The following is a 13051-nucleotide window of genomic DNA, read 5'->3' as shown; positions in this document are numbered from 1 at the left end:
GCTATTTTGTGAGAGAGCCACCAACTGATTTTTTTTTTTTTTTTTTTTTTTCCGGTACGCGGGCCTCTCACTGCTGTGGCCTCTCCCGTTGCGGAGCACAGGCTCCGGACGCGCAGGCTCAGCGGCCACGGCTCACGGGCCCAGCCGCTCCGCGGCACGTGGGATCCTCCCGGACCGGGGCACGAACCCGCGTCCCCTGCATGGGCAGGCGGACTCTCAACCAGTGCGCCACCAGGGAAGCCCCAACTGAGTATTTTTAAGCTACTCTAATTTGGGGTCTCTATTATATTGACTTAGATTGTCCTAACCAAGAGAACCGCTAGACATCAGGGTGGAGAGGTCGAGCAGGACACTGGAACTTAGAGGAGAGACGAGGGATGTAGGTGGCCGTTGGGGACTCGTCAGGGTGTAGATAGGGGAGCGGGTGAAAACCCACCTTCCAAACAGAGAAGGGCTGGGAGCAGCCAACACTGGGAGGGGCATGAACCAGTCAAGGACTCAGAGAAGCAACGTCCAGCAGGGTAAGAGCGACACCAGAAGAACAAGTCAGAATCTCAGAGAAGGATGTTTCTAGAAGGAGGGAGATGATTAGAATGGCAGGCTAAAGACAGGTCCTAGCCTGGCTCCACCTGAACTTACTGTGAGGCCTGGGCCAGGCCGTGTGTTCCCCTGCGCCGAGGACGTCTCAGCTCCCCTGCTGCTTCCTCAGAGCGGCCTCCCTGGCCGCCCTCTTCAAGGCTCCCCCCTCGGTCGCGGTCTGCAAGGCCTTCTCATTTACTCACACTTGTCAGTATGGTCTGCCTTCCCGGTGGGCTCCGTCTTTCCAGGACAGGCTAGGTTGCTTCCCCTGGCCACCCTGGGACATGGGGTGGCCATTACCAGGGATGCAGGATGGTCTCTCTTCTCAGCAGGCCTGTAGCCCTGGAACTGCAAAGGAAGGACAGAGAATGTCACCTGTGGAACACCTACTCCGTGCCAATAGTGCTTTACACGTGCCTCTCTTAAACCATCCTCATGGCATCCCTTAAGGGGGACCCTACTATCACCCCATTTTACAGCTGAGGACTGAGGGTGCGTTGCAGCTTACCGGGGTCACCTTTGGTGTTAAGTGCTGAAGCCACCACTCAAGCCAGGTCTGCCTGACTCAGAAATCAGTGCCCATTGTCTGCAACAGTGCATCTCACCATCCCTCTGACGTGACGGGAACGGCCCAGGACTAGAATTCAGACACCCAGGTTGCAGCATCAGCTCCATCAGACACATAGCCTGTGGCCTTGAACCCATGGCTTCCCATCTCTGAGCCTCAGTTTCCCCATCCGTGAAGTGAGGAGGCTGGACTCGGATTTGCTGGGGGCCCCTCCAGCTCTCACATTCTAGAGTCCTTGGAAGGACGTACAGATGGGGGGACCCAGTTGCAGGAAGCATATGTTTCCTCCCGGGCCAGAGAGTGGCAGGCAGCCCGGGCTGAGGCTGCAGGGGAAGGCTCCGCTCCACGGAGGGGGCTGCTGGGGGAGCAGACGGGGCAGGAAGATGGCAGCAGATGGGGAGGGGCTTGTGCCATCACCTCCTCCACCATCCCCACCCACACTTTGGCTTTCGGGCAGAACCAGGGTTTGAAAATAGCAACCACCAGCTATTAGCAGGGCTTTGTTTCCAAGGGAGCCCGCGGTACCCTGGCCCAGGTCGGAAGGGAGCAGGGATGCCGAGTCCATTCCGGGATGCAGGGACGCAGTGAGCCACGGAGGCTGTGCAGCAAGGTGGGAAGAACCAGGTCAGGGTGGTTCTGGTCACAGGTCCTTCTCTGCCTCCCGACTAGAGGGCTTGGCCTCTTCCTGTGGCTGCTTTGCTGCCCTGGCACAGACCTATTGCCAGCTAGAAGCCTGGGTCGGCTGGCTGTGCCCTCCTGCTCACCCAGAAGTCTCCCCAGAGTGGATCTCAGGCCTCCAAGTGCTGAATGAGGTCATGGTTATTCCAGATGTTGCTGTCCGGGTCCATCTGTACTCTGGGTGTATTTGGCTCAGCGACCACTTGTCTATGTGTGTGTGTGTGTGTGTGTGTGTGTGTGTGTGTGTGTGTGTGTGTGTGAATCCAGGTGTGTGGAGACGGAATGCTAATGTGAATGTGGCATAAGGGGTGAGGAGGAGCAAGTGCCAAGGCCTCTCCCCGGGGCTCCTGCCGCCGGGCCCCACCCTCACCTCCTGCTGCACCCTCTTCCCCCCGTGGGCCCCCCCCACAAAGCCCGTGGCTTCAGCATCCAACCACCTGCTTCTGCCTCACTCAGAATGAGCTCTTGCTCTGGTACGACTGTGAGCATAAACGTGTTTTGATAATTTCGCTGGACGGTTGCCATGACGACCCCCAGCAAGCTCCAAGAGAGGGTGTTGGCGTGTGCACGGGAGCAGGGGGGAGATGGAGCGGGCCTGAGAGACAGAGAGAAGAAGGGAGAGGGTGCAGGGAGGTCCCCAGCGACACCCTCAAGTCAGATCTTCAGCCTCCAGTCCCCCCCACCCCCACCCCCCCAGTGGCCCCATTCATGTCACGATGAGCTCACTGTCTAATCTGGGCCTCACTGTATACAGTGCAACAGAATACCAGCTGCTGGCAGGGAGGCTGCTGGAGCTGGCACGGCAGGGCTGGTCCGACTGGGGGAGGCACCCTGACAGCCCCCCACTCCCAGGTTGAGCCCCAGGGGACACCATCCTGGACTGGGGAGCAGGGAGACTCTTGGGGACCCAGAGCCCTGGGAAACCTCCCAACAATCACGCCCAGGCTGTGGGCCTGGCTTGCTGATGTGAATAACAGGGATGCATTTCCCTGCTACGGGCTTGCTACCTGGCACAGCTTTGGCAGCCCAGGGTCTGTGGCCCAGTCCTTCCTGCATGCTTTTTTGCAGGCCTGAGTGTCGCCTCTCCCGGGCCTGCTTGCCAGGGAATCACCACGTGGATAATGATAAAATTACCATCTGTGGCACTTGAGCTTGGCAAAGTAGTTTCCTCTCTATGACCTCAGCAAAGCAGGGATCTTTGCTGTCTTTTGAGTGGACAACAGGGGCTCAGACAGGGGAGGGAACTAGATGAAGGTCACACAGCAAGCAGCAAGGTGGTGGCAGAATAAGGATGGAACCCAGTCCTGAACTTTTTAGTCCAGCCTCGCTGCCCTGAGGACAGGTTTTCCGGAAGGGGTCGATCTGGCACTGCCCCGCACGTATAGGCAGGGAAACTGAGGCCCAGAGACATCCCCCAGCTAGTAAGCTTAAAGCAGCGCATGCAACCTCAGATTCTGAGAAATTTCACCGCCTCCACTGAGCCACGAGCCAGCCCCATGTGCTCCCCAAAGCAAGCCCCAGGAACTTATTTATGTTCCAAGGTTAAAGTGCCAGTCTCTGCCCTGGAAGGAGAGTCTTCTGGTTATTGGCAAAACAGAGCAGAGGGCAGCTGAAGTTGGCCGAGAACACAGAGGTGAGGGGGCCGGAGGCCTTCCCAGGCAGTGCCAAGTCCCAGCTGCATAAGGCAGCATTTCAAAGGGCCCCTAGCCTCTGCTATTGGAGCTGTGTGGCCTTGGGCTAATCGCCTCAGCTGTCAGAGCCCCGGTGTCTACAGCTATCAAGAGCCAATGCACACAGGAGCCCTGGGAGGAATGGCTTTCTGTGTTCTGGGAAGCAGCTGCCCAGAACAGCAGTCTCTGAAGATAGAGGTGCCCTCATGCCTGTCTCCAGCTTGGCTCAGATCCATAATAACTCGGATCTGAGCCCGGATATGGATGTTTCGATAATTATCATCACGGGAGCGGGGCACCAAAAAGAAAGTGTTGTGGGTTCCGAAGAAAACCCACAAAGAAGACGTTCACGCAGCCTCGGCAATGGGTGACAGCATGAGAAGAGGCAAACAGCGTATCGAGACTGCCTGCTTGGGCACCCTGGTTCTAGTGTTTGCCAGACAGTTCTTCTTGCTACCCTGTGAAGGTGGAAGCCTTGTGCCTGCCCCATCCTTTACCCAGGCTGGCAGTTATGAGGATCAAACCAGATTATTCTATGAGAACATACTGGGGTAAAACTTGCCCTGCAGGAGGGTGAATTTTTAAATGTATTCAAAGAATTAGGGTTGAAACGATGCCCTGTTGTGTGATGTGTTGTGAGCCTGGCCTTGAACTGGCACACACCATCAGCCTCGTGAAAAGCTCCTGGCCCGCCATGGGGGCCCAGACACTCCATTCTCCCCAATCCCTGCCTGTCTGCCTCCTCAGACATTGTCTCTGGCTGCCCAGCGGACACAAGATGCCTGCTGCACCCCAGTCTCTCTGCACATTTTGGACACGCTGGGGCTGCAGGTCACTCCCAGGACAGCCCACTTAAGGCAGCCTCTCTCCTCCGACACTGCCCTCCTATAACTGGCCCATGGAAGGCATCTCCCCCTTCTTTCTTTAAGGCGGCAACAGCTGCCATTTCTCCAGCCATTCCCTCACAGGGGCACCCAAGGGGATGGGATTTCAAGGAATGAGTTTTCTTCAGGCCAGGCACCAACACAAAGCACTCGGTACCTATCATCTCACCCTTAAGTTTATCCTGCAAGATGGGTGTTGCAATCTCCAAACTTTAGATGAGGAAACAGGCTCAGAGACGTGAGGGAGCTTTCACAAGGCCACACAGCCAGGCAGAGACAGAGCTAAGGTTTGAACCCAGGTCTGTCACTGCCAAAGCTCACCTCATCATCCATCAGCAGCTCCCACGATGGTGACTCCCGGACCTGCCCCGACAGGGGTTCAGTGAAAGGAGGGACACGGTGGAGCGGCTGTGCCTGTGGAAGAGTCTGGAATTCCAACTGGGAGCCAGGCTCCACTTGCCAACAACTTTTTTGTTCTTTTCAAAAAATATATTTATTTATTTATTTTTGGCTGCGTTGGGTCTTCGTTGCTGTGCGTGGGCTTCCTCTAGTTGCGGCGGGCGGGGGCTACTCTTCGTTATGCTGCGCGGGCTTCTCACCGCGGTGGCCTCTCTTGTTGCGGAGCACGGGCTGTAGGCGCGCAGGCTTCAGCAGTTGTGTCACGCGGGCTCAGTAGTTGTGGCGCACGGGCTCAGCTGCTCCGCGGCACGTGGGATCTTCCCGGACCAGGGCTCGAACCCGTGTCTCCTGCATCGGCAGGCGGATTCTTAACCACTGCGCCACCAGGGAAGCCCCCCCAACAGCTTTTCCAGAGAGAAGGCTGGTGTCCTCGGGCCCAGGCAGTGGTCGGGGGTGGGGTGGGGAGAGGAGTGTGGGTGACATCCAAACCCGCTCCTTTGCCCGTGTTGATGGCACGGGGTCCTCCCCACCCACGGACGTCCCGGCACTTGACGCAGTGCAGGCAGGGCCCAGCCAGACAGTGGGCGCGCCAGGACCTCCCGCGGAGGTGAGAGGGCGCTCGGAGCAGTGCCATCGGGCCAGGGGCTCCCTCCCGCATCGGAGATCACTGTTTGAAGATGCGAAGAAGAAAACCACAAAGGCTTGGTTGATGGGGGTCATGAGGCCAGAGGAAATGGAATAGAACTGCCAGCTGCCAGCGCAGGAAGGAGACGTCCAGATGAGCTGGGTCAGTGTTCAGGGCGGGGGACGTGACTCATTAGTGGGCCATACAGTCGGGCAGCCACATCACCAGCATTTTTCAATGATGCACAACAGACAACATCAGAGTAGAGCCGTGTCATAAAGTATTGTTCTATTAAGCTTTAGTTTTAGTTAAATGTGTGTGTAAACTTTTTTTTTTTCTTAACCATGAACTGTGGTCAAAACAGCTACAAAAAATTAAATTGGTGCAACCCCTGTATTCTGCAGATGGGAAAACTGGGGCCAAGCGCAGAAGGGCCTGGCCCAGGGCCCAGAGACAGGGTGCCGGGACACTACTGCCCCAGCACCCAGGGGCCACCTTTCAGAGGCCCAACTTCTTACTCACCTTTTAACCTTAGACACAATCAGCCTTGCCAGCTGTTGCCCCCTGTTGCTCCCAGGCGAGGCTGGAAGAATACAGTGCTTTGTATTGGGGTGGGGGGCAATGGGGTGCCGTGAAAGAACTTCCTCCTTCCTCTCTGGCTCTCTCCCTGCCTCCTTTCCCTCCTCCCAAGCCCCGCTCCATGGGAACTCCCCAGAATCAGGTCCCTTTCCACATTCCCTCCCACAGCCCCCCCAATGGCCCCAGTACAGCCGCCTCCTCCCGAGTCTCTCTTGGCCAGGCTGGGGCCTCTCTCCCCCAAGGCCTTGTCCGAGATCCATCTACACAGAAGTCACGCCACCTCCATCACAGTGAGATCTGCCCCAAGCCCGCAGGTTGGAGGACGCTCCTCCCCGTCTACATTATTTGATGATAACAGTTACCCAGACCGAGACGGGTCTACACTGTCACACTCAATTCTCACAACAACCCAGTCTTACTGGCAGACAAACTCAGGCCAAGAAATTTGCCAAAGGCCACACAGCAGTAAGCGGAGGAGCTGCCTCTAGAAGCAGGTCTACGTGGCACCCAAACTGACAGCTGGACACTCCCCTGCCCGGCTGATTCCTGGCAGCCTTTCCTCCAAAGGCTCCTGGATGGGGCAGGGTGACCCTGTCGGGGAGGGGGGAGTATCTCCTACCTCAGCTGCAAGCGGGGAAGGAACATTCCAGCCCCGGGGGGGTGGGGAGGGAAGAACACAGGAAATGTTCTCCCAAGCCCCCTGAGTCCCTCCTCCAGGAGAGGAGGACAGACTGCTCTGCCAGGGGAGCTTGGAGAAGGCAGTGGCCTGGGGGGACGGCAAATCTCTTTCCTGCCCACTTGCAGATCTGCCCGCCCACGGAGAGCAAGTGTGCTGCTCGGCTCCTGTGGCCCCCACCCGGGAGGGAGGGACACGGGTAAGGGCCGGCGTTCACCTGCTGGAAGCAGGCCCGGAGGCCCACCTCCTCGGCTCTCCACACGCTGGCGAGGCGGGGCTGGCGGCGACTCTCCCAGCAGCTGGAGGGGGCAGGGCCTGCTGTGCTGCTTCCTTGAACGGGGTGCCCCAAGGCCCAGACTTGGTGAGGGAGTATCAAGAGTCTGACCTTGGTCATGGATAGACGCCAAGGTCTCCCATCCAGCTCTGTCAGACATGTTGACCTCATAGCTGAGCCCTGTGTCTGTTTTTTCTTTTGCTCCAGGGCCTGCGGCAAGCAGGGCTGTTACCAGCACCAGGAAACGCAACATCTTTTCTCCTCACTGCTCCCAGAGTGCCTACCAGGCCACACACGCAGATCCCTCCGCCTGGGCTCCCGTCCCGGTCTCGCACAGGTCTCCGCACCTCGAGTCCCATCCCCTCGCTCCCTCCTGGTAAGTACATTTTCCTAAAAGTCTCAGCCCTCGGAGGCTCCCCACCATCAGAGCCTTTGGCCTGGGGCGGCTCCCAGGCCTGATCTGGGCCCATCTTCTTCTCTCACTGTCTCTCCTCCAGCTCAACACTCCCTACACAAGCCCTGGACACAAGCCACCTAGGCTCCACTGCTCATGAGCCTTCAGGCTGTTACTTCAGGGTCCTCCTTCCCATTCTCCAAGTGCCTCCTCCACCATGCAGCCTTCCATGACCACCACCCCAAATCACGTCCCATATTCCTCCAACACGTGCGGCACTCACTGTCAGGACCCCTTGTTCCACACTCACCTTGTTACTGAGGTTCTTCAAGTATGCGTCTTGTTTTCTCAACAAACGACACGTTACGTGACAACAATTCTAACACTGGCTAAGACGTACTGAGTGCTTGCTTACTCTACGCCAGGCACAGCCTCTCCTTCAAGGAGAGAAGCTTTCTAGAACACTGGCCTGGCACATTATTGCTGCTCAAAGCATGGCATGACTTTCTCAAATATACGCAAACACTGCTGGTAGAAGTTGGGGCAACCTTTCTGGAAAGTCATTCACATTATGTATTCAAGGCCTTAAAAATACGTATAGCTTTCTGAATCTGGGCCAGGACCCCACTCTCAGGAATGTATTCTAAGAAACAATCATACACGTGCACAAAGGTTTAGCCACAGGACGGCTGCAGAAGTGGAGGGGTGGTGCTTCAGTTTCATCAGTTGTAAAGTGGGAATAAAAATAATGCCTAGCCCATGGCCTGTTATATGGATTCATAAATCATGAGTTAATGTATGTAAAGCACTTAACACAGTGCCTGGCACAATATTCAGGCTCTATAAAAATGTTACTTATCTCTTCTTTTATTATTTGAACTGAGGTCTGATTGAGGCCAAATCCTGGACTCCTAGCTACACTGCCGCCCCACCATCCACTCTCAGGATTTCCAAAATCAACAGAATGGTTACAAATAGCAAAAGCAACTCCAACCTGAACAATGACTGAAATATCCAACACAAAGGACTGGGTACATAATGATACAACTGTATACCATTCTATGCAGCCACTTCTTAAGGAACAACAATTAATGTCATGCATCAATTAAAAAAAAAAAAAGTAGGGCTTCCCTGGTGGCGCGGTGGTTGAGAATCCGCCTGCCGATGCAGGGGACACGGGTTCGTGCCCCGGTCCGGGAAGATCCCACATGCCGCAGAGCAGCTTGGCCCGTGAGCCATGGCCGCTGAGCCTGTGCGTCCGGAGCCTGTGCTCCGCAATGGGAGAGGCCATAACAGTGAGAGGCCCGCGTATCGCAAAAAAAAAAAAAAAAAAAGTAGCAGAAGACTACAAGTTGATGAGTTCAGTATGAAGTTGCTTTCTTTTTTCTTTTTTGAAGTATACAAACGTGTAGAGAAGAAATCCACTGCAAAATGTGAAGAGCTGTCATCTGTGGTATGAAGTTATAAATGATTTTCTTTTTATCTTTCTTATAAATTTCTTACCAAGAACACATATCCCTTTTGTAGTTAGTTAGGAATAAAGACGAATGTTGAAGAGGAAAATGAAAACCATGATGGTTTACTTCTATCCATAATAGGAGGGATCGTGTCCCCCTTTTATATGCTCCCTACTGCACCTAACACACAATTTCTGGACATAAAAGCCCTGGTCTTGAACAGAATTCCTGATCCAAGATTGCCTGGCAATCTTGTTTACTCTCCCAGGCCGAGGCATTCTGTACAGAATCTAGACGTGGCCTGCAAGGACGAGAAAACAATGTGACTGGCGGGGGTGTGTCGCCCTGGTCTGTGACCCGCTCGCCAGGCTGGGGAACATCATGAACTGACCCGAGAGGGAGGAGGCGGTGGAACCCGGCCAGGGCTGGTGCATTAGGCGGCCAATTACCTGGGGAGCAGGTGGCGAGGCTGCTAAGAGCTACCGGGCCTCGATGCAAGGCCGCTTTAGCATCTGGGAGCTCTCTTCAGTGCGCTGCAAAGAGCTTCCCAGGAGACGCTTAAGTGCGGCTGGATCTTAATATGATCAGCCTCCTTGTGCACAATTTCCATCTTGCTCTTCCTCCCACAGCCACCGGGCCTCCCCTCGCTGCCCGCAACAGAGGTGCAGGCACCCAGGGAGCCGGGCAAGGGGAAGGGCAGGGTCCCAGGGCCATCTGTCAGTCACAGCGGCACCGCCCACCCAGCAGGGGGGTTAGGGTTGGGGCTAGCAGGGTATGTGGAATGTTCTACTGAAAACGATTACATTGCTAGACACATTACTGTCAGGCACGTCACATCCATGGGCTCGACCCTCACGAGACCTCGGAGAGGTGGCTGCCTCTGTGTCCACTTCACAGCTGAGGAGACTGAGGCTTGGGGGCCGGCAGATGGGCCCAAGGTGACTCAGCTAGGAAGGACAGAGTGGGACTCAAGGCCAGGTCAGCCTGGCTCAAGTTGAGGCTGGACCCACGGGGGCTCTGCACTAAGTCGGCCAGATGCGGAGCCTGGGACGAGGGGATGTGTCAAAGCTCTTTCTCAAGGCCACCCCCGCAGGCAGCACTGTGACGGGGGGGTGGGGGGGGCTAACCAGTCCTGCCTGAAGTTGCCCGGCTAACTCCCCAGAGCGGCTGGTGCAGAGCTCAGCCTGCTCTATGTCCGGCAGGAAGTCGCTGCCTCGAGCCGCGCCCCAAGCCACCCGGCCGGGACGGCATGGGGACCGCCACCACCGGTCCCTGGAGGGCTGCCCCAACAGGCACTGCGGCCTTCTGGGGCTGTCTGTGCCCACGTTCCCTCTTGTCACCAGGGGCTGCTTGCAGCTGGGGGTCTCGGGAGAGGTCGCGGAACCCCAGAGCGGTGGGAAGAGCTCTGGCCTGGGCGCCTGGTGTGGCTCCCTTCACGCTGCCGCCGCCGGCACGGCCCTGGGTGGCCCTCAGAGGGGCGCCTGTCCAGCGGGGAGCGCAGCTCCTAGCCGACACCCTCACAGGACGTGTGGAGCCAAAGAGCAAGGCGGGCCGAGAGTCCGCCAGCTCTCCTCTCCGGGGCCCCCTCTCCCAGCCCAGGGCGGGAGGCCCTCCAGGGGGCCGACTGGGGGGCGGGCGGGAAGCCACACACTCCAGACGGCCTCCCCAGATTTTTGCCTCTAGGCTAACTGTCCTCCTTTCCCCTTCACACGGGGGGGGAATAGGGGCTCACAGCTAACATCAGAGACGGGGTGCAGGGAAGAAATTAGTGGCTGATCCCTTGACATATTCTTCAGAGAGAACATTCCAGAAAAGTTTGCTCTAACCAACAGGGGCATGGGGGAGACACTCCTGGGGGGCCCTCCTCCTCCCCAGGACTCTCCTGAGTCCCGACCGGGTGGGCAGCAGCCAGAATACCCCAGGCCCGAGTCTGGGGGGCCCTCACGGCCTCCTTCATCCGCCCAGCCCACAAACTCTCCTTAGGCGCGGGGGACACAGCCCGCGGCCCAGAGTCGCTTTTTGGAGGGTGCGGATTCCCTTCCTAGATGATCCCGTCCTCACGCAGACAAGGGTGGGGGCAGGGAGGGACCTGGTGGCAGAGGCTCCGACTCAGTCCTCAGAGCCGCAGAGCGGCCCGGGGGAGGGCCTCGCCGCTGCGGCCTCCTGCAAAGGCGAGGCCGCCGTCCCGTCCCCGCGTCTCCGCGGCCAAAGCCGCTCCTGCAGGCTCGCGCTCGCCTTCTCGGGGGCGTCTGGAGCATCACAGGCGCCGCGCGGCAGGCGCTGGTCACAGGCTCGCCCACACCCTTCCTGCGGTGGGCGGCTGACTGCAACCTGATCACGCAGCCCTCGAGAGCCCCGCTTCTGGCCCACCTCTTCCTCCTGCTTCCCGCCCCCTGGGGAGAAGCTTCCAGGCTCCCAGGCAAGGGCCTGAGGTTTCGCCGGCTGCTGAAGGGGATGAGAAAGCACAGTCCCTCCGGCCCCAGGAGACTCAGGCTGCCGCTTCCCCCATCCCCGCTACGCCAGGGCCGGGGGAGGCCCAGAGATCGCGCTAAATGCCTGCGGACAGGTAACCACGCAGGAGCCTGCCCACCAGCAACACCCAGTCTCAGGGTCTGACCTCACCCCTAGGTACCTCAGTTTCCTCATCTGTTTAAAAGACCAAGCAACCGCCTCAAAGGGTTGCTTTTAAGAACAAGTCAGATTATGTACGTAACAGGCCCAGTAAATACTCTACACTTCCTCCTGGCTTTCACCTTTCCTTCCCTTTTAGAAACCTGGACTTTGTGTCCAGAGTTAACAGCTAGTGGGGTCAGAGGCCGGGATCCTGCCTGAGCATGTCCACACTCGTGGAGGCCACATGAGAATAGGGACTGTCCCTGGTGTCCAGGGAGTGTGACATCACCATTACATGGAGGGGAAGTGACAGCATCCAAATAACTGTAACGATAACAGTGTCACACGTGCCCTGGTCATCTCCAAGTTGGCTCATCTGAGAAAACAATCTTTTGGGTAATAGTAGCTACAAAAATACTACCTGATTTATCCTGTTTTCCTACACGCCCAGCTGAAAGCCCAGCCCAGCATGGGGCTCTGGTCACAGGCTGGGGAAGGCTTTTCTGATGTGTCACAGCAGTACTAGGCCAGCTGGAAAAGGCACCATTAGCCTGTGTTCCACCCTCATTAGTAAACATCAAAATAATTTCCCTGCTGACCCCGAGACACAGGAATCATCATATCTGAGAATGGATTCCAGCAGCACAACACTGACAGGGGTCTCATACTGGGGTTCCTTGCAAAGGGAAGCTGGGAGGGGGTAAGGGGACAGCTGTAAACTAAATCCGTCTGAGGAGAGCGTGAGGGTGGAACCACGTATGTGTAAAGATTTAAACAAACAGAATGCATCACTATGGAAACATTTGGCTTTTTCAAAGGCATAGTTAAGAAAATAAAGCAGTCAAGATTTCAGACGCAACACTACACGTGTTTATGACCAGAAAAGGCAAAGTGGGTCTTAGACGTTCTGCAGCCAAGGAAAAGCTGCCGGAACTCAAGGAAGAAATATCCGCAGCAGGGCCGGGCCCCCTCGTGTGTCGGGCTTTTCTCTGAAGCGTCCAGCTGGGGCGTTCTGCTCCCTGCAGTGCCCGCTTGGCTCTTCCGGGGCTGCCAGGACACAGTTCGGGAGACGGTGCCACTTACTGACCAGGTCCAGACAGACCTGCCACTCGCGAGGGCAGGTCATAGCAGCCACGGAGGCAGCAGGGAGTGAGTGTCACCGGAGAACGGCAGGTTCATGAGCTGGGACCCAAACGTATTAGGAATCATCAATGCCATGTGAGTTAGTGGTTAGCTGTGTGCCGAGGATACCATCTGATGCTGTGTCGGATGTTCCGACCCGCGCTTTGAGGCAAGGTGCCTACTCTCAGCGTGTCTTTGGTGTGCGGAGCTCACCCTGCTTCTTGGGCTGTCTGCTGTCGGGGTCGTGGTGTCGGTCAGCATCGTGAGGAAGCCGGATGCTGAGTCTGGGCATCAGGGTCCCCAAATGTACTCGCAGATAAGAATGGAGGGAGGGGAGGGCTTCCCTGGTGGCGCAGTGGTTGGGAGTCCGCCTGCCGATGCAGGGGACGCGGGTTCGTGCCCCGGTCCGGGAGGATCCCACGTGCCGCGGAGCGGCTGGGCCCGTGAGCCGTGGCCGCTGGGCCTGCGTGTCCGGAGCCTGTGCTCCGCAACGGGAGAGGCCACAACAGTGAGAGGCCCGCGTACCGCAAAAA

General features: G+C 57.1%; 1 protein-coding gene across 8 annotated transcripts in view; it reads right to left on the bottom strand.

The window, feature by feature from the left end:
• ALKBH3 (alkB homolog 3, alpha-ketoglutarate dependent dioxygenase) overlaps positions 1–13051 on the bottom strand; it is a 57255-nt gene that overhangs the window by 3758 nt on the left and 40446 nt on the right. For 4 of the 8 annotated variants that reach the window (XM_067037037.1, XM_067037038.1, XM_067037036.1 and 1 more), the window contains exon 10: positions 53–927. In XM_067037037.1, the coding sequence (XP_066893138.1) occupies positions 775–927 (153 nt within the window). In that variant the 3' untranslated portion in view covers positions 53–774. Of the gene's footprint in view, positions 1–52; positions 928–13051 lie in introns of those variants that run through there. The other 4 variants (XR_010841230.1, XR_010841231.1, XM_067037050.1 and 1 more) reach the window with 4 other exon arrangements.

Source organism: Kogia breviceps, chromosome 7 (genome assembly GCF_026419965.1).
Source record: "Kogia breviceps isolate mKogBre1 chromosome 7, mKogBre1 haplotype 1, whole genome shotgun sequence".
Taxonomy (NCBI): Eukaryota; Metazoa; Chordata; class Mammalia; order Artiodactyla; family Physeteridae; genus Kogia; species Kogia breviceps.
This window is presented reverse-complemented; position numbering and strand designations above follow the sequence as displayed.